We start from the raw sequence: 22,395 nt of genomic DNA, 5'->3' as shown, positions 1-22,395 counted from the left end.
ATTGATTTAGATAGCTTCTTCAGACAGCTGTTCAGCATGTATATGGTTTGTATGTGTGTGTGTATACATAGTATATGATGTTTAATACGTATTATTAATATACATATAAATACACACACACACAACTAAATCTTTACTCACTTGAAGAATTTGGCTTGCCATTATTTTGTCAGTATTTTTCTTTTCTTTGCTCATTATTCTGTCCCACTTACTTACCTGGAACGATGCTTTAGTACACAGAAGATGTACAATTAATATTGTTTATACCATAAATATTAATAAATCATTGAAATGGGAAAGGTTTATGACAGCATTTTATTGATGAAAAAGCAAAGGCAAAGTATAAAGGCAAGTAAGCTGATTCTGAATTACTATAAAGTCAATATGAAAAGAACCTAAATGCACTTGAGATGAATGGATATCTTCAAAGTGCTTCATAAAAGAACAAGATAACATTGTTTATTGTAAGTGCCATGATATAATGGCTTCTTTAGCAGCGTCCCCTCACAAGTTCCTGGAATGGATAATTAATGCTGTCAGGCTGATCACTGAAAATATGTGTTATTTAGAACAAGATTTCTTTTTTCTTTTTGTTCAAAGTTTTGTTTAAATTCTAGCTAGTTAACATATAGGGTAATCTTGGTTTCAGGAGTCATATTTAGTGATTCATTACTTACACATACTACCCCATGCTCATCACCAGTGCCCTCCTTCACGCCCATCCCCCATCTAGCCCATCCCCCACCCACCTCCCTCCATCAGCCCTCAGTTTCCCCCACCATTAAGAGTCTCTTAGGCTTGGCTTCCCCCTGTCTCTATTTTCTTTCCCATATGTTCATCTGTTTAGAACAAGATTTCTTATGGGCTGAGTTTGACCGAGTTCACATGAGCATGTAAGTTCAAATACCCCTCTTATGGAGGAAATTCAATTTTTAAACCTTTCCTCTTTGTGGAGGTTTCTGCCCACTGGCTTACACATCTAAGCCAAGAAAACGGGCAGTTTCATTTCTTTCCCAACACTGTTCGTCTCCATACCTCTTTCAGATTTTTTGGCTCTGAGTCTTTCAGTTCTTCATATTTCCATTTCCATACAGACAAAGCTGACTCCAGTCGTTCTATTTCTTTTTCCAAAGATGAGCGCTTTCTAAATAAAGAATTAAAAGCAAAACAGGCTTACAATTTAAAGACAAGTTTAGGAACACATTCAGTGTTTTTATTTCCTGTTTTCATTATTTTTATATTTGTATACGACCATTGTAATCACAGGAAAAGTTTTCCAGCTTATTAACAATTACAAACATTGAATAAAACTTGGTTTAATTTTTTATTCTGTCACTTAGCATTAGAGTAGGTTAAACATATTTAATTTGGCTTTGCCTGTATCAAAATATTTAACTTTCTGCCTGCTTTCTCCTATATTATTCATGCATTTGTCTCATTATCTCATTCACATTGTTTCTCCTTGTATAGGAGGATATATATATATTTCTAATTTTAACATGGCTTCTATACAGCTTCATATTGTGACTATACATGAATGAAGAATCCTTTGATATGACAGAGAATGACAAGGAGTCTACATAATAATTTAAGAAATCAATTATTTACTGGGGCTATAAAAATACTTTTTAAATATTTGCAATTTTGTTTAATGAAGCAATTTCACTGGGATCTTTATTTAAAATAATTGACATTAATTTCTCCATTTGTAGAACAAGTGACTCAGTTAGAATTGAAATCTGGTCCTTTAATATCTCAATTATCGATTTTTTGTATGCCCATATGTCTATCAGAGTGAGTCACTGAAAATAATTGTTTACTACGGGTCGTAATTAGCATATATTGACCTTTGCAGATGGACAATCCTCATTTGTGTGGTGCATTAGATGAGTGCTTAATAATGTTCAATCTCTTTTCTCTACTCCCATGGACAGAATTGCTTTCCTCAACCCTTGCTTCTAGTCTTTGACAATGGGATATTAGCAGATATGACAGACGCAGATGTTTGAAAAGAATTCGTGTGGTTGGGCTTCTTCTCTTATGCTTCAGCCATCACTGTGAAAAGAGTTTTCCCTTGGGAATTGCTGTCCCCAAATAAAAACATAAAGCAGATCTGAGCCCAGCCTTACCACTGAGCCAAGCCCTGCTGGTCAAGTGGAGGTCAGCTGACCCCACCTTTTTTGTACCCATATGGGCAAAAAGAATAGTTGTTTTACGACACTGAAGAGTGTGTGTGTGTGTGTGTGTGTGTGTGTGTGTGTGTGTTTTGTTTTGTTTGTTTTTTCTGCAGCAAAAGATAACTGACATAGAAAATGACACTTAAGGGGGGGGGATGCTACAGTAGCAAAAATGAAAAATATGTAGACTTAACTTCAGGACTAGATTGTGGGCAGAGGCTGGAAAAATGGTGATAAAACATAAGCAGCTGGAAAAATAGTGATATGTGTTATTTAGTAGTGAAAACACATGATGAAATCATCACTTGCAGTGTTTTGGAAAATGGAAAATGTGAATGATATCACCAGTGGAATGCTAGTGGGCACCATGTGGCCGAGCCTTCAAACGTGTTTATACAATTTATACAATAAGAGGTTTTACCCTCTTATATTTTGGCTACAGCAATAAGTACATACCAATGCAGACTTACTGCTCCCAGTGAGGGTAGGAGAGATATGGATCATAACCAGTCTCCCCTGCTCCCCTGCAGAGTCCAGTCAATATCAGTCAGCCGTTAGTTGGCTCACAGACTCCAGCTAAATAAAGTCTGAATGTTGTATACCACTGAGATTTTGTGGCTGTTACAACCTTATCGTAATTTTAATTAACCAATGCACACACTCGGGTCTAGTTCCGTGATAATGTCACTAGAAGGATCTTAGAACATATTCACAGATCTAAAAGATGCACCCAGAATCAAAATTGAATGCCATTTACATAATTATGAGAAATATGAATCTTCCAGGAAGCAACACTATGAAAATAATTCAAAATAGAATTAGGTCATAAATAGTTTAATCCAATGAATGGATAAGCAGCTCATTAAAAAGTTATATAACTATATTTGCATGAACCAAGCCATGGAATTGAAGAGAATGTCTCAGAATTAGAGTTTAACCTCAGAAGACTCAGGTTGCAAAAACATCCTCACCGTTAATAAGACTATAATTTTAAATCTCTTATTAACAGCAAATATATAAAATTAACCAACAAAAGGACTCAATATAAAAGTCTAGGTCCTATGAACACTGCCTATGAATGTCTACAGATCCAGATTAACAACCTCAGCCCAAAATCCTGATAGAAAAGCAGACCCAGCCAGCTAAGGACACCCAAGTTATTTATCAAAATACTATATTCTCAAAAATTTTCAGTAGAATAATATAAAAATTTACTTGAAAATTTGAGAAAAGTCTACATTTTAAATTTTATGAATTCAAAATCATACATGTTCAGATCACTGTCAGTTTTTAACATTACACTTTAATAAATCAAATGCTAACATGAGCAGAAAAAGCTCACATTAACACAAAAATGACTCATTATTACTACTGAATAAATGTCGATCTTCAAAAATGCCACCAAAAATATTGGGGTAAATATTCCTTTAAGGTTTTTATAAGAGGTTCAAAAAGAGCATTTCAAACTACATATTAATTAAACATTTCATCTTAGTTACAGTGAAACATAGATGCATTCTAAAGATATGATTATATCTAGATTACATCTAGACTTATAACAAGTAGTCAAAGCCAGTTCATGAAATAAAAATAATATAATTTTCCCAAGTATATTAAAATGAAAATTCCTATTACCTTATTTAAGACAAATTAGTAACATTTAAAATGTAGTATTATTTATCTCTTTAAGTATGCATCTTACATATAGTAATTTATATTTATGGCTTACTGAAATAAAATTATGCATTTTTATTATGTAAAATGGTACCATTTAGTCAGGGAAGGCAGCAGACTGGCAATTCATAGAAACTTACTTAATGATAATGTGATACTTGGATATTTTTAATATGCATTCATCAAAAAATATTTTGTGACTCAATGCAAGCAAAGCTGAAGGACATATGGACATTGTACACTTAAATTTATGCAGCAGAGGGCACCCTTTAAATTCTTAATTTCTGGCCTAATCAATTTATTCTATATTTTAGAGAGATTTTCAAAATTGATTCATTATACAGTTAAATTTCTAATTGAAATTTAAACTATCAGCATGCCATTTGAACTACAGGAAGGCAAAGAAAAATCCTAATTTACTCTAAAAGATACTGCATATTTTATGCACAAATTCTTCTAAAAATAATAAGATAAAGCTCAGCAAAAATGTAGTATCTTATATACAATGATATAAACTTTTAAAAATCTAACTGCTAAAATACATAAAAGTTGCAGAACTAAAAGATATTGAGTGAACCAAGAAGATTTTTATGGAAAGATATGATATTTCTATGCAATATTTTCATATTTTGTTAACTATCACAATCCCATAATAATTGGGCATACAACTTGAACATATATATAGAAAACAAGATTAACCAAAATATTTTTCAAGGATGAAAATTCCTGAAACATTAATATTTGGGAATAAATATTAATCATTTTTGAACTGTGTGAAATTTCACTGTAAAATATGTGGTAAGTATTTTCCTAAAGGTCTATTAATGTGAAATGTTTTGGCCAGGCAAAAATAATTAACCTGTAATAACATCTAGAAACCAGTTTTTCTATTAATCCAAAATGTAGAGTTAGTATCCACTATAAATAATTTTAAAATGTTTTAAAATATGCTTTTAATCAGCAACATATTTTCCATTTTGTGATTCTACTCCCAAGTATTTATAATTATATCCTGGAACATTTTTAGCACCTTTTAGCAAATATCCATATATAATTTAAGTAGACAAGAAATGAATTTAAAAAAATTTTTTTAATGTTTATTCATTTTTGAGAGACAGAGCACGAACAGGGGAAGGGCAGCGAGAGAGAGACACACACACAGAATCCAAAACAGGCACCAGGCTCCAAGCTGTCAGCACAGAGCCCGACGCGGGGCTCGAACCCACAAACTGGGAGATCATGACCTGAGCCGAAGTTGGACACTCAACCGACTGAGCCACCCAGGTGCCTCAGGAAAGAAATGAATTTAAAAAATACTGTAGGGGCACCTGAGTGGCTCCATCCGTTAAGTGTCTGATGAAGATGAAGCCACAGCAATCTTCCCATCAGCATGTCATTGAGGCCACCAGTTAGGCACAGACGACCAGCATGACCTCAATACCATCAACTCCAGATGTGGGACAGTTTCACCAGAGAGCAGAGACCACTGCTGCCTCTGGGATCAAGACATAGTTACTGCCGCAGCCTCCTCCCTCATCAGGATGGATTCCGGGCACTTGCTTCTTGGAGCATTAGCTTCTGCTAAAAAGTCTAGGTGGCTACATCTGAAAAGCTGTTCCTATGTCAAGTGTCTGCCTTAATGACAAGGGAGACTCAAGTTGAGACTTACTAGCAATGTTGCAGTCTCTGCAGAGTAGTAGACTCAATTTCCTTCAGCAAGGAAATACCCAAACACAAAAGGTACTATAGAGTAAAAAACAAACAAACAAAAAACAGTTGCAAAAGTAGAGAAAAATTAACTTGAAATGGATTAAATGTAAGACTGAAAATGTTAAACTCCTAGAAGAAAGCATAAGGAAAAAACTCCTGGATAATGGTATTGGCAACAAGTTTTTGGATTTGACACCAAATGCATATAAAACAAAAGCAAAAATAAGTGGCAGTATATCAAGCTAAAAAGCTTCTGCACAGAAAAAGAAACAATCAACAAAATTAAAAGGCAACCTATGGAATGGAGGAAATATTTGGGAACCATATATTTGACCATGGGTTAATATCCAAAATACACAAGGAACTCAAACAACTCAACAGCAAAAACCAACCAACCAAACAACAACAAAAACCAAACCAAAGCAAACCAAACAATTAAAAAATGGGCAAAGGACCTGAGTAGACAGTTTTCCAAAGAAGACATACAAATGGCCAAGTATCTGTACAGGTGCTTAAATCAGTAATCATTAGTGAAAAGCAAACCATAATGTCAGTGAGATAACACCTCGACCCTTTAGAATGGCTATTATCAAAAAGACAAGCGATAACCAGGATTGGCAAGAGTGTAGTTAAAATGATATTGTTGGGGTGCAGTGTAAATTGGTGTAGTCCCTATGGACAAAGGTATGCAAGTTCCTCAAAAAATTATAAATAGAACTATCATTATAATCTAGCAATCCCGCTTCTAGGTAGATCGCTCAAGGAAAGGAAATAAGTATCTCAAAGCGACATCTGTACCTTCATGTTCATTGCAGCAATATTCACAAAAGCCAAGATATAGAAGCAATTGTCCATCTACAAACGGACATGGAACATGTGAGATGTGCGCGCGTGCGTGTGTGTGTGTGTGTATGTGTACATATGTAGGACATTAGGCTAAATGAAATAAGCCACCACAGAAAGACAAATACTATATATCATCTCATTTATATGCAGAATCTTAAAAAGTTGAACTCATAGTAACAGAGAGTGCAATGGTGAATGCCGGGAGCTGGGAAGTGGGGATAGTTAGGAGATGTCAATCAAAACTTTCAGTTAAGGAATGAGTAAGTTCTGGGAATCGAATGTACAGCATGAAGACTGTAGTTAACAATATCATATTGCATATGTGAAATGTGCTAAGACCTCATAAGAGGTCTCACCACACACAAAAATTAGTAACAGTGTTAAGTGATAGATGTGTTAATTAGCTTCATTGTGGTAATCATTTCACGGCGTATAGTAGTACATCACGTGTGCTTGTTGGGATGAGCACAGGGTGACATATAGAATTGCTGAATCACTATACTGCATAGCTGCACTGATAGAACACTCTATGGTAACTGACTAGAATTAAAATAAGAACTTAAAAAAACAGTAAAACCCCATCACTCTGTACAACTTAAATACACACAAATTTTGTTTCTCACTTATACTTCAGTACAGCTAGAAAAATAAATACGTATGTATAAATAAAGGAATACACACCACAAATTACTGTTTTAAAAAGGCAAATGTGTTTACTGCATATGCCATTAGTAATAGTAAATAAATAAGCAGGCCTGACTGTCTAATCTTTAACAATATTACATTAAATAACATTAACCAGACTTGCATGACAATTTGTTCATTGTGTTCATTCAGGAATCTATGTAATCCCGCTAGGATTTTCAGTCTCATTTTATTGAGAAAAAAAACCACACAATTTAATGAAGCAAAGCAAAATAATTGAAGCATACTACTTTTCTTATATAGAAAATAAACTAAGAAATAAAATTGAGAAGGAGGATTGATTATAGCTCAGCTTAAATAACGCAGAACATTTGCTAAGGGATACAGGTGCCCTCTGCAGTTTAATTTGGGAACTGGTTCTAAACATTAAACTATTTTAGAGCTCATGGTCTCCCTTACTTAAGATTGCCGAAGTTCCTCTCCTGAAAGGTCTAGGTACACCTAGCTCGGTAAAAGGATTAGGTTCCTGTCTGTACCTCAAATTTTCTATCTGGGAAGAGTTTAAGAGATCAAAAAATGTACAAATTCTCAACACACGAGAAGGTTCCAGATACTGGATCATTATTTTCATAAAAGCGAACGGTACTCAGAGTACAAATAATAGAAGAAAGTTTCTTGCTTTTGATAAGGAGGTTCTCCATAGTGAGAGTGGTGGAAATGATCCCCTGAGTTCTCTTGGCGGATTCCTGCGCTCTAGTCAGGGGAATTTTCCCACTAGCTGGGAACGTATACAAAATTACATTCACATGTTCTCCACGCCAGCCATCCACTTGCTGAGATTCCAGGAGGCAGAATTTAAAAAGTTAGATAGATTTATAGCAACAGTATATACTATGTCCTTGGGAAACATTCTCTTGTGATAGAAAAAAGGCTTTGAGATCGCCTCATGCGGACTTCATGCTAATGTTGATTCATGGACACATAACGCCCACGGGATTGTTTACTAAAGAGACGAAGTGGAATCAGAGGTCCCCTTTCCCCCTTATTTTCTGGCCTGTCTATGGCTTATATATTCAAGTTGTGGAGAACCGAAGAGTTTATGTACTAGAGAGGTGCTTAACTTATTCCAAGGAAGTCAGATATATATGTATGTGGATGTGTGTGTGAGTCGGAGTGTAGCGATACTTGTGTGTATCATTAAAACCGGCCCCTGAGGGCGTTTACATGTAGGAAACAGCTGTTCCCTATGGTCTGTACTACATTATGTCAGTAAAGTAACATTGTGAGTGGGTGTGAGAGAAGTCTATAACCACTAACAAGTTAAATCCTTCAGGAAATAAAACACAGAGATTAGAGCTTGACTGAGACTTAGCTCCAGATAAAATTAATGTTAATAGGGGGCCGTGCCTAAAATTTAATTCGGTTTTCTTCTCCTTTCTACTAATGTTGATTATGTCTATTAGGAATTTATACTTGACGGTAGAATAAGAAGTTTTTATTATACACTCAGGTATATTATTACCGTCGATTGTATCATGATTGTATTATAACAATCTCTTCATATGGTAAGTTGTAGACAAAGCATCTGGAAAAGGGTATTAGTGGTGGGAATAAATTTCAGAGGGACTAATGAGAAACTTCTGGCTGACAGAAAAAGAATGGCAGATAAAGGGCTTATAGTATCTGTGAAATATTTGTGTGTGAGTAGTCACTATTCCAATCCATTCATCCATTTAAACCGGGAACATTGAAACCATTATATAATGTATAGAATTCTATTCACACTTATTGTTTTCCATTTTTTTCTGCCCATTAAGAGTCTTATAACTAAAGAGATTGGAAAATACTTATTTTCAGACTTTGGGACCACATTTTAAAGTGTATCAAATATTCCACACAATGCTAATAATTGCCTAAGGTGATCATGAAGGAATAACAACAAAAACATCATACCGAGTAACCCGCACTAATAGTCACTTTCCCAGACATTATCTGTGCTTGATCCTCAGAAGAAATTAGTGAAGGCAGGGGGCGCCTGGGTGGCTCAGTCAGTTGAGCATCTGACGTCAGCTCAGGTCATGATCTCACAGTTCATGGGTTCGAGCCCCGTGTTGGGCTCCGTGCTGCCAGCTCAGAGCCTGGAGTCTGCTTCGGATTCTGTGTCTCCCTCTCTCTCTGCCCTCTTCCGCTCATGCTCTGTCTCTCTTTCTCTCAAAAATAAATACAAACATTAAAGGAAAAAAAAGAAATCAGTGAAGACAGAAGTGATGCTAAGTGACTTTTGGGACAAGGTCATTAAAATGCCATATATTTCTGTGCTCTTTTTAAAAATTTTTTTTTACATTTATTTATTTTTGAGAGACAGAGCACAAGTGGGGGAGGGGCAGAGAGAAAAGGAGACACAGAATCTGAAGCGGGGTCCAGGCTCTGAGCTGTCAGCACAGAGCCCGACCTGGGGCTCGAACTCACAGACCATGAGATGACCTGAGCCGACCATGAGATGACCTCAGCCATGACCTGAGCCGAAGTCGGATGCTTAATCGACTGAGTCACCCAGGTGCCCCTCTCTGTGCTCTTAAAATGTCCACTTTCAACCAAGCCAGTATGCTGTGAGGAATCAAAGTGGCCACATGGATAGGGCACCTGCAGGCGTTCCACGTAAGACCCCAGGAGAGAACCAAAGTCAGCCACCAGATATGAGCGTGAGAGAGGAGGCTTCACATGATTCTGGCCCCCAACAATTCAGTCATCTGCAGCCTTGAACCATCCCGGCTACAGCCTCATGTAGTGACAGATGAGTTGTCCACACAAAACCATGCTCTAGCTTCATGAACAGAATATATGGTGATTATTGTTTCAACACTAACCATTTTGTGGGAAGGTTTGTCATGAAACAATAGATAACTGCCACATAGGCACGACGATCCATCTACTTACAAAGGAGACAACAGCACACTCTCAGCTAACCCAGTATCATGTCGCTGAATATATCAGATCCAAGGCGAAAACCAGGTCATTTAATTTCAAGTCTAGTGCTCTTTGCTCTATATCACTAATGGTCAATGAATAAAGCATCCTTTTTCTGCAATCAGTAACTCTCAAATTTTGAGTTGTCCCTTATAAATATCAGTATATTTTTCATTTTTATTGACTAGCTGAAGTCTACTAATGCTGTAAAAATTAGAAAGTACACTGGCTGTTTCAGCTATGTACATTAACAACTCAAACATAATTAAGGCGAATCTGCCAGAGATGATCAAAACAAGATGATGAAAAAAGAATGATAAAAACTAAAAACTAACAAGCCAAAAAATGACTTGCTTTGTCATTGTTTCTGGAAATTTTCTCTGATCCTTTCTTGTCTTTGTCATATTTGGTCTCCCCTCTACACTCAAAGAGTTCTCTTTAATATTTCTTGCAGGGCTGGTTTGGTGGTCACAAAATCCTTTAGTTTTTGTCCGGGAAACTCTTTCTCTCTTCTATTCTGAATGATAGACTTGCTGGATAGAGTGAACTTGGCTGCAGATTCTTCCCATTTCAGCACTTTTGAAAATCTCATGCCACTCTCTTCTGGTCTGCCAAGCTTGTTGAGAAAACTCCAGCCAGCTTTATGGGTTTTCCCTTGTAAGTTAAGGACTTACTTTGTTTTGCTGTAAGATTTTCTCCTTATCACTATATTTTGCAAATTTAATCACAGAATGTCTTGGTTTGGGGCTGCTTTTGTTGATTTTGAAGGGAGTTCTCTGTGCCTCCTGGATCTGGATGCCTGTTTCCTTACCCAGATTAGGGAAGTTTTCTGTTATTATTTTTTGAAAAAAAATTTCTTCTCCCTTTTCTCTCTCTTCTTCCTCATCTCCTATAATATGAATGTTATTACTTTTGATGGAGTCACTGAGTTCCCTAAGTCTATTCTCATGTGCATAATTTGTCTTCCTCTCCTTTTTCAGCTTCATCATTTTCTACTATTTTGTCTTCTAGGTGACTAATTTGTTCCTCTGATTTTTTCCGGCCTGCTGTTCATTTCATCAAGCTGGTTTCCGAGCTCATTTATTTCACTCTCCATCTCTAATTCTCTTGTAACACTTTTCTCTGTTGTAAGAGTCTAAACGGCTCTTAATACCTATCTATTAATAATTATTTTAATGTAAACAGATTAAATGCTCTATTCAAAAACACAGGTGTCAGAATATATAAAAACACAAGATCCATCTATATGCTGTCTATAAAAGACTCTTTTTTGACCTAGAGACACCTGCAGATTGATAGTGAGGGGAGGGAGAAACATCTATCATGCAAATGAATGTCAAAAGAAACAGTAGTAATTCTTATATCAGACAAACTAGACTTTTTTGTTCTTGTATTGTTTTTATTATGCTTTGGTGTCAGGGTTGACCTAGTGTCATGGAATGATTTTGAATGTATTCCCTCTATTCCATTATTTGTAAGATTTTGATAAAGGTTGTCATTAAATTTATTTAACATTTGGCAGAATTTACCAATGAAACCATGTGGTCTTGGGCTTTTCTATGCTGGGAGATTTTTTTTTTTTTTTACGTTTATTTATTTTTGAGACAGAGAGAGACAGAGCATGAACAGGGGAGGGGCAGAGAGAGAGGGAGACACAGAATCGGAGACAGGCTCCAGGCTCTGAGCGGTCAGCACAGAGCCTGACGCGGGGCTCGAACTCACGGAGTGTGGGATCGTGACCTGAGCTGAAGTCGGCCGCTTAACCGACTGAGCCACCCAGGCGCCCCTATGCTGGGAGACTTTTGATTCCCAGTTCAACTTTCATTCTTGTTATTGGTCTAAGATGATTTCCTACTTCTTGCATTCAAGATTCATGATTCAATCTTGTGCATTTTTAGGAATTATCTTTTTTTTTTTTAATTTTGCTTTTGGTAATCTGTTCGCACAGTCTATATCTCTGTAGTTATCTGTTGTGATATTTTCTCTTCCATTTCTCATTTTGGTTTTTGAGTGTTCTCTTTTTTTTTTCTTAATGTTAAAGCATTGCCAATTTCATTTATTTTTTTAGAAAAATTGCTCATTACTTTCAGTGTTCTGTTGTTTATTCTGGTCTCTATTTTATTTATTTCTGATTTTTCTTTGTTATTTCCTTCTTTCACTAAATTTCAGCTAAGTTTCTTCTTTTACTAGTTCCTTGGGGTATAATATTAAGTTGTTTATTTGAAATTTTTAAAAAATTAATTAATTTATTTTGAGAGAGAGGGAGAGAGGCACAGTGTGAGTGGGGGAAGGGTACAGAGAGAGGGAGAGAGAGGTAGAGAGAGAATCCCAAGCAGGCTTCACACGGTCAGCACAGAGACCAATGCAGGGTGCAAACTCATGAACCATGAGATCATGACCTGAGCCGAAATCAAGGATTTGGTGCTTAACCTACTGAGCCACCCAGGTGTCCCTGAACTTTTTTCCTTAATACAAGCGTTTATAGCATAAGTTACATTCTAACATCTGTTTTTGCAACCCATAGGTTCTGGAATATTGTATTTTCTTTTTCTCATGTTTTGAGGTATATTTTGATTTGCTGTTTGATTTCCTATTTGGCCCAATGCCTGTGCAGTAGTGTGTTGTTTAATATTTACATATTAACTATTTAATATTTTAAAAAGTTCAAAAAATATACAAATATCAAACTCATATTTTAAGTATTAGTACTTAATGACTAATTTTGCATAAAATACATTATCAAATGGCCAGTTTGGTAGACTTAATTTTAATAAGTTTGAAAATCAGACTTGGTTAATGGGGGACAATGATTAGCACTTACTCTCTTTCTTTCCATAAAACCTTTTGGAACTCATCCAGATGTACCTGCAAAGCTGAAATTTCAGGCACTTTATTCTCCAAAGGCAGGTTTATTGCTTGTGGTCTTAATGCAGATTTCAGTGTGCTGTTTTCAGAAACAACATTTTTTAATGATTCAGGACAGTTAAGATTGAGTTTCGTCTCTTCATTTAATTTTAACTGGTCAATATTCAAACCTTCTTCCTGAAAAAAAAATAAAGCAGTTATTGTTAAATTTTTACATCTAGTGTAGAAAAATCATAAAGAAAACATAGTTTTGGAAGGAAACAAATCTTATGATTCAGCGTCAAATTCCTCTTTTCATTTCTTTATCAGTCTCTAAAGAGGTATACGACTGAACTTTAACTAGCATTCCTCAAGCTTTCTTTTTCCCTTCTATGTTCTACCATCTGATAAAATATATTTTAGTCTTTGCAAATTGTTCATTTACAATGTAACCTAGGTTACATCTACCATAAATCCCATATATCACAGAAAGGCTTAAAAGTTTAGATAGAACTATACATGAGCAAGATATGTTTTATATTTTTAGAGATGGAATTAAATAGAAAGGGGTAACAATATAAACTGATGCTATTTAAGGAGATAAAATGAATAACTCAGGTTTCTGAAAAACCACAACCAATGAGTGTGTCATTTTCCTTTTCCTCTCCATTACTGTATAGGGCATTCAAATGTGCACATAATCTCTGGTTCCTCTGTGGGTGTTTTTCTTACCTTACTATCCGGGTTCTCCTTTGTAGGAAATTCTCTTTTTACTGGACAACCTCTGATAGACTCCCACGTTTGTGAACCAAGGTGAAATGGGTCTCTTTGTGCAGAAGGCACTTCCATGAAAGTAGGATGCTTCAGGTCTTGGGTAGTTTCTAATACCTCCTTTTGATGTGGCAAACTCTGCTTCTTCTTCAGTGCACTCAATTCTTTCATCGTCATCTCCAATTTTATTCTGAGCTGTCTTCCTTCCTCCCTGGCGCTGTTCCTTTCGGCCCGAACCTTGCTCCATTTTTCTCTCCAATTGGCAGTGCAGTCTGACCACCACCTCATGGTCTTCTCCATCTGGGCAGCTCTGGCCTTGACTTCTTCAAGTTCCCTCAGGCGAAGCTCTTCGCAAATATTCCACTCACTGGTGTTACAGGAGTGAGCGCAGAAGTTGTGAGTGGCACATGATTGCAGTCCCTGATGTGGCCAACAGGAAGGACAAGTGTCCTTGGGAGATGAAGCAGGTGCTAACATGTCACAAGGTGGTTTAACTGATGGCTCCCGCATCTGGAAGATGTGTGTTTCCTCAATTAACCGATGAATGGAATCTAAATTCATATTTATCTTTGCAGGTCTAAGAGAAGACAGAAAACATAATTAACATTTGAATTGCCCTCACAATTATAAGAGCAAGATGGACATTTAAAAAAGAAAGCTGATGGGTGCCTAGGTGGCTCAGCCAGTTGAGCGTCTGACTTCGGCTCAGGTCATGATCTCACGGTTCGTGAGTTCAAGCCCCGCGTTGGGTTCTGTGCTGACAGCTCAGAGCCTGGAGCCTGCTTTGGATTCTGTGTCTCCCTCTCTCTCTGCCTGTCCCCTATTCACGGTCTGTCTCTCTCTGTCTCTCAATAATAAATAAATGGTAAAATAAAAAATTAAAAAAGAAAGCTGATGAAAACAATGTATCTTTCAATATTGCAGATTTTTCTTTCCACTATAACTAAAAATATAGAGCTAATGCATTTATAATTAGCCTGAAAGAAACAGAAAATGCTCATATGAAATATTGCCAAGTGAACACAAATAAAAATATAAAGAGCAATTGAGGATAGCACATGACATGAATAATTCATTTTAACAAATCCAGTTCTTTACAGGTAATATTTACTATAACACAGATTTTCCATTAACAACTCAGTGATCCTCTTTTCTGTGCTAATTTAGCCACAACCTGCTTAAGTGGAAGGTGGAATCTATGATCTCCAGGAGGAGAAGCCCAGGGGCTAAATATTCTAATGTGTGTTCTAATCCCAGAGGCTAAATCATGATTGGTCTAACTCTTCCATGATGGAATTCGGAAGAGTCTCATTACCATCTCATTGACCATTCACTAGTCTCAAGACAGCATAGGACCTGCTTCTAGCTGAGATTTGAAGGGAAGTTGGCCAGGGAAGCTTCCCATCTAAAAAACATGAAAAAATCAGATCGAGAAACTCTTTTCTTCTGCTTTCTTCCCGCCAAAACAAGGACATGATTCTGGAAGAAGGCAAGTGTCACAGCCACCTTACAACATTTAAATCGGTGGAACAGAGATGAAAAGAGCTTGATTTAGTGACTGAGCTATGCCATGAAATCTAGAATGCACACCTCTCGTTTTCTTGCCATGTGAGAATAATCACCTGACTTTACTTAAGCTGTGATTGTTGAGTTTCTGTCACTTGCAGTCAAAATGACATGAGACTGATAGATGAACCACTTTCACCCTATGGTTAATATAATGATAAATTCTACACAAATACTATGAATAAGACATGGGGTTTATCCTCAAAGATTTTGTAGTTCAGTGGGCAATACAAGCACATAAAAATAAAAATACGTATTCACACTAATTATTCAATCAATCTTTCATACTATGTACATACTATGTGTCATATCAGTGTTAGGTTGCTACCGTATATAGGAGATACTCAGAAGTCTTGAACTGTCTCCTAGAAATGAAGACGCCTCACAGCACAGATAACATTGAACAGTCTTAAAAACATCAAAGCTTTATAAAGAAATTATAAACAGCTTGCCATATAATAACAAACGCAAATTAACTGGTAAGAGTAGACCCTCTTATCTGTATGTACGCCCATTACTTTATTCAATATAGCAACATAGCTATATTGATGACATAGTGAATAGAACCTTTTCTTTAAAATAAATGCTTAAAACATGCAGCTTAATCTACAAATTAATAAAGGTCTGTGGTTGTATAAGATTACCCACTTTCATTATCAAGTAAGATTTATTGTTATAAGTGACATTTAATGTACATGATATTAATTCCTCTCATTTTTTATTTGCTTTTTTATATAGTTACAGATCATAAACTATCTCCTTATGAACCATCCATTTAATCAATTGAAGGGGTTTCATTATACTAACAACTTACAAAATAAGTCTTTATTTACTGAAGAAAAAGCTATTATAATATTAAATATATATCCTTTTCAGTTGCAAGAAAAATACACATTTTAACAAGTATTCTGTAGAAGTGCCAAAACAATTCACTCCTTGTTATAATACTTACAATAATATAGATTCATGGTTGTAATTATTTTTGTTAGCATTGGTACATGTCCAATCACATTTGAGTTAGTGCTGATTTGGAGAAACTGTTCCCTACATTTACTGTAATTCAGAGGGCAATGATAATATAGCTCACCAAATTTCTTAGACCACTGGTAAACCAAGACCAATTTTAAAAAAAGAAAATAAAAAAGGAATTCTTAGTTAGAAGCACACAAATATTTTATATATATGTTCACATATCATATGGATATTCATCTCCATTATTCCCTATTTAATGATACTTCTTTTGGCTGGGATTCCAAAGTGAAGACAGAAAATTTATTTCAGCATATTAAACTTAAATTTATCCTTGCCATTTTTCAAAATCAATCAGTATCATAAAATTGTAATGTCTTTAAAAATGTCTAGTTAACTTTTATTTCACTAGTGTTTTGAAGACTCTATAATTGGATTCTGGTATGTGGAGACCTTGCCTACCAATTAACTATGTATTTTTTCACATCTGACTAAACAAAATTGAGTTGGGCTTAATCATTCAGTCCTTGAACTTGAATAGTTTTTCCTGTTCTAAAGCGTTTCTCAAGCAACTGTAAATGGGGATATTGAATCCTTATGTGTATCTAGCTAAGCATTCATTTTCCCTATATGTATGTGCATCTGTATGTATGCATGTTTTACTTCAATGACCCTGAAAGGATTTGTCAGCGGTTGTAGCACAAAGCCTTTGATGCGTGAGAAAATATTTTAATGCTACTGACTCTGGTTTCTTACACTAAATTTTGCATTGTCCTTACCACAAAAAAGGAGGGAGGAGGCACAGGGAAACTCTTGGAGGTAACGGACAGGTTTATTACTTTGATTATTGGTGATGGGTTCACAGATACATGCATATGTTCAAACTCATCAAATTATGTGTATATATATATATATATGTAATATGTGCAATATTTTGTATTAACTATAGCTCAATCAAGCTGTTAAAAATGTTCATTTAATCAGGCTACCATGATGACTACAAGTATTTTTAAGGTACTAAATAACTAAATAAATGAAATATGATGGGTCTACAATGTATAAATATTGCTACTAAACATTATCTCTCACTAAAGAGACATTTAATGTATAAGACATTGGGCTCCATCCAGACTCTATTGATTCAAGCTCTGATTCTCCCACTTTCTACATGGATGATCTTGGACAAATTATATAAATTGCCTTTGACTCATTATCCTTACCTGTAAGGGGAGACAGAAATATCATGTATCTCAGTTCTGTTGACTGTTAAATGGAAAAATGCCTGCAGGCTGGCTGACCCATCTGTCTCTTAGGCAAGGGGACAGTTTTCCTCAGTGCTATCCAAGTCACTAATATGTCACTCTGGACATGTAACATTGTTTTTTTCAGCTTCTTTTCTCTCTTTTGAAAGAGAGACAGCATACTCAAAAAACAGGGATATCAACAGATAAATAAGATCAGGGTGCCTGGGTGGTTCAGTTGGTTAAGCATCTGACTTCGGCTCAGATCATGATCTCACGGGTTGTGAGTTCCAGCCCCGCGCTAGGCTCTGTGCTCCAATATCTCCCATTAAATCACAGCACAGTTAGTCAAGTGATCCCTGACATTGTGCTTTGAGTGAATTTAACCTCCTCATAACTTAAAGGAACTGCAAGTTTGGGGCTTCTGCATCCCTGTTGCCCCTTTTCTGTCATGCTGCATCCACGCTCCATGATTTCAGCCACCCTGGCGTGTCTGTCCCCTGCACAAACCTCAACTTTCTCCTTTGTGCAATCAGATTGTGCTGCCAATCTGGAACCTTGTTAATAAGCAAAAGCAATAAATCTAACGATCACAAATTATAACTCTCTCTGAAAGGAATAAACGGTGTATTATGATTCAACACATACCTATATACTCAAAGAAGTCTCTCTGAAGTGACCGACATCTTATGTATTATCTGAAGAATGAGGTGGACCAAAAATAAAAGCATTTTTGGCAGAAGTTACATTATCAGGGCATTTTTGCCTGATCAAGGGATTTTGGCTCTATTGTTTATACTTATTGCTTTCCATTAACTTATAGGAAATGAATTCTAAATGAAACCCTTCTTGGATTTTTTTTCCCCTAAGAAGCATAAGACAACTAATGCATACGCAATAATGTTAATAAAAGCCATAAGCAGGGGTGCCTGGGTGGCTCAGCTGGTTAAGAGTCTGACTCTTGATTTTGATTCAGGTCATGATGTCACGGTTTGTGAGTTCGAGCCCTGCATCAGGCTCTGTGATGATAGTGAAGAGCCTGTTTGGGATTCTCTCTCTCTCTCTCTCTCTCTCTCTCTCTCTCCCTTTCTCAAAATAAATAAATAAACTTAAGAAAAGCCATAAGAAAAGAGTAAATACATTAATACAGATTCAAAATATAATGTTAAGAACAGTTGTTACTTTAGCTACGATGCCATACACTCTGATAAAAAGTGAAAAAGAAAAATCAGTTTTTAATATTCAGGAAAGTAAAACACCATATTGTATTTTAAAATGTGGCCTGTCAAACATGCACAAGTGATTAGTATTAAAAATCTGTATTTTGAATGTGCCTAAAGCAGAAAAAATTAAGATATTTTTTAGGATAGTTTTGCAAGAGAACACTAAATATGAAATGTGAGACAGCGGGTGTAGGCAGTAAGGTAATGGCCAGATTATACCACTTCAACAGAGCTCAAGTTCTTTATATTTTAAAAATCCATGCACTGTGACAAATTACACAGGCAGTTATAGTCTATATTTGTTGATGTTAATGTGAGCTTTTGGAGCCATAGACAGGCAGGAAATACTTGCACAAAAAAGGCAACTAAATAATATAGAATAAATTCGTACATTATTTATAGCTTGGAAATTTATTTTCTAAAAGCATTGTAGTATAAGCATAAATGTAAACATTTTAAAATACACATATTTAGGGGCGCCTGGGTGGCTCAGCTGGTTAAGCATCCAGCTTCAGCTTAGGTCATGAGCCTGGAACCTGTTTCAGATTCTGTGTCTCCCTCTCTCTCTGCCCCTCTCCTGCTTACGCTCTATCTCTCTCTCGCTCAAAAATAAATAAACATTAAAATTTTTTAAATAAAATGAAATACATTTATGTTTGCTAAGAATCATCATGAAATTATAAATTGCATTATCTGATCAATTAGAAATTAACTTCATTTTTAATTTTTTCATGTTTCTTTTTGAGAGAGAAAGAGACGGAGCATGAACGTGGAAGGGGCAGAGAGAGAGAGAGAGACACAGAATCTTAAGCAGGTTCCAGGCTCCAAGCTGTCAGCACAGAGCCCGATGTGTGGGGCTCAAACAAAAACCACAAGATCCCGACCTGACCCAGCGTCAGACTGAGCCACCCAGGGGCCCGAAATTAACTCTATTTTAAAGAATTGGCAAGGAACTCATATGACAAGCCCTGCTCTTGGAAGCTGACTCTTCCTTGAGTCCTAAATCTTAACCTTCCCCAGTGTTGCTGAAGCCGTGTGTCACTGTTTCATGGCAGCATGACGCCTTTTCTTTAGTCTAGATTTTCAGTAAAAAATTGAGAAAATAATGTATTTCTTAGATAATGCTCAATGATAAAAAATTACCTCCATTTCTTTATAAAAATTTATTGCAGAATAATCTCTCCACATCATATCTTGATGTAATTACTGCCCTTCCCAGACAATAGCAATGTTTTCTATGCTTTAAGAAGAAAAACAACATGGGCGCCTGGGTGGCTCAGTCGATTGAGCGTCCGACTTCGGTTCAGGTCATGATCTCATGGTTTGTGGGTTTGAGCCCCACATCCAGCTCTGTGCTGACAGCTTGGAGCCTGGAGCCCGCTTCGGATTCTGTCTCCCCTTCCCTTTGTTCATCCCCTGCTCTCATTCTGTCTCTCTCTCTCTCTCAAAAATAAATAAAGATTAAAAAAAGAAGAAGAAAAAGAACAAAAATAATAACACAACGTACAAAAAAAACTACATTTAAAATAAAAACCTTATTGGTCAGACATAGAAAGTGGTCAATCTTACTTCTCTGGACTACGAATAAAGGAACAATGGAAGATCTAGAATCCACAATCCATTTCTATTTTTTAAAGTGCCAATGTATCATTGGTAATGGAGCTTGGAAAACTAAAATTTCTTTTTTCTGGCAGGCTGATCATCTTGAAGCCTTTATACTGCTTTGCCTGCCAATTACCGATTTAGGTTCAGATAATTTAGAATTTCTTGGAGAATGTAAAATAATTTAACTACTCTTGTTTAGAACTTTGGGTATCAATCAGGTTCAAGCAAGTTCTGTTTTGAAATATTCCTGAAATGTCTCGTAAGTGAGCAAATATTGCAGCATAATGATATTTTATCTAAGATCGGAGTTTACACTTTAAATATATTTCTTCTAACTGTATGTACAAAGTCTATGCTATTTATTACCTATTTGCATGCAAGTCTGGCACTTGTTGAATTCCTGGGCATTTAATTTTTTGTTTAAGTTTCAAGGTTTCAGTGAACAAAACCACAAATGATCCCAATCTTCTCATGCAATCTAATCCAACGTAATAGCACCAAATAAATAAGCCAAGATATCTGCTGAGACCTTATGCCAAAAAATGAAATTATTAGCTGTGGAACTCCAAAGCCCTGTTGAATCTTATTTTCATATAAGAATAATCTTGCTGCTATTTCCAGGTGGCTAACAGTCAGAGTACACATTTTATTGGAAGGAACACTGAAAAAACGTGGTTGTGTCAAAGATCCTACCATTTTCCGAAGTTGGACAGGTGACCCTGAATCTGGAATATGCCTCACTATGTAAATATAATTTTGTATAATTTCATAGAACTGAAAGAATTTAAAGGACATTGTAACTGTGTCCACAAATATTAGTTACAAAGAAATCAAAATAAAGTCCACAAGAGCAAAGAGCCAACAACTCAAAATTATGATTATTATTAATTTATAATGTAAAAGTGAATGACCCTATAAAATAATTCCTATCCCAGTTCCACAACAAACCAGGTAGCGCTGAAGGAGCGGTGTTATGTTTTCCATTCTTTGTTTTTTTTTTTTAATTTAAAAGCTACTTACTAGATTTTCGGTAATGTTGAATCCATCGACATTTTCCAATATTTATGTCCACTTCAGAGTTTCAGTAAACAAAGCCACAAGCCATTTCAGTTTGCCTATGCATTTCCTAAGAAAAATTTCTAATCCATTTACTGTGTTCACACTTGCTCTTAAAGAATGTATGAGGCTAACTCACAAATTCTTCATAGATCTGGTTACACTTTATAGTGAACAAGAGAAAGCCCTTTCATGTCAGTGTGATTCAGTAATATTTTCTCACACCCATTTGATGGAACGCACATAGCTGCCAACTACTCTGCGTTAGCTGACTGGAAAGTTTTCACAGACTTAATAATGAAGTTTGGAGAATACAGTCCAAATGATTGTCATATTTACTTTTGAAACGCAGTTATAAAAGTTTTTAATAAAAAAAATTTATTCTTTAAGTCTGTTTCATTTCCCCAATTGTACATTCTTTACATTAATAATCCAAATTGGCTAAAATGTATCCCACATCAAAAAGCTACGAGAAAAAACTGGAATCAGAAGCAGAAATGTTATGATGGATGTAGACTTCTGTGAGCCATACCTATGCATAATATTTCCAAATACTTTGCTTCATTCACTCTACTTCTTAGTAAAGCAAAGTAATACTCATGTAAAGGCATGAAAGATACTATTTATTAAGTTGTATTTCTTATGTGTGATCTGAAATTTAATCTTCAGGGTAAAGACCTATGACCATATTGGTGGTAGAGATTAAAATTCATTCTTTAAATTATAAATCAAATCAAAGGAGAAGTCTTTAAAAAGCCCAACTCCCCCCAGATGACAAGATGACTGGTTCATCAAAAGTTGCAGAGAGCATCCAAAAGGGATGGGGTAAGATAGTTTTTATTTTTGTATTTTCTGGACAAGGCCAGGTTTAAGAAACCCACACTCCCCAGAGTTCAAAAGGCAACTTGGAACCCTCAGATTTGTAGCTACTTCTTCTCCAGGGCTACTGAGGTCCTCATGCCCAAAATATTTGTCACAGTAATCTTCAGAAGTTTCAAATATACCCCCCAAGAAGTGGTGTAAGGTTATCATCCTTGTAATGACGGTCAAGTAAAGCAATGTTTTAAATATAGAAGTGGGGTGGGGGGGCGCCTGGGTGGC

At 36.0% G+C, this 22,395-nt stretch overlaps 1 protein-coding gene across 1 annotated transcript in view; it reads right to left on the bottom strand.

Moving 5' to 3' along the window:
* CCDC102B (coiled-coil domain containing 102B) overlaps positions 1–22,395 on the bottom strand; it is a 196,087-nt gene that overhangs the window by 73,694 nt on the left and 99,998 nt on the right. The window contains 3 exon segments of the mRNA XM_053205990.1: positions 1,036–1,144; positions 12,841–13,061; positions 13,596–14,211. Coding sequence (XP_053061965.1) covers positions 1,036–1,144; positions 12,841–13,061; positions 13,596–14,195 — 930 coding nt within the window. The 5' untranslated portion in view covers positions 14,196–14,211.

This window comes from Acinonyx jubatus, chromosome D3, assembly GCF_027475565.1.
Source record: "Acinonyx jubatus isolate Ajub_Pintada_27869175 chromosome D3, VMU_Ajub_asm_v1.0, whole genome shotgun sequence".
Taxonomy (NCBI): Eukaryota; Metazoa; Chordata; class Mammalia; order Carnivora; family Felidae; genus Acinonyx; species Acinonyx jubatus.
This window is presented reverse-complemented; position numbering and strand designations above follow the sequence as displayed.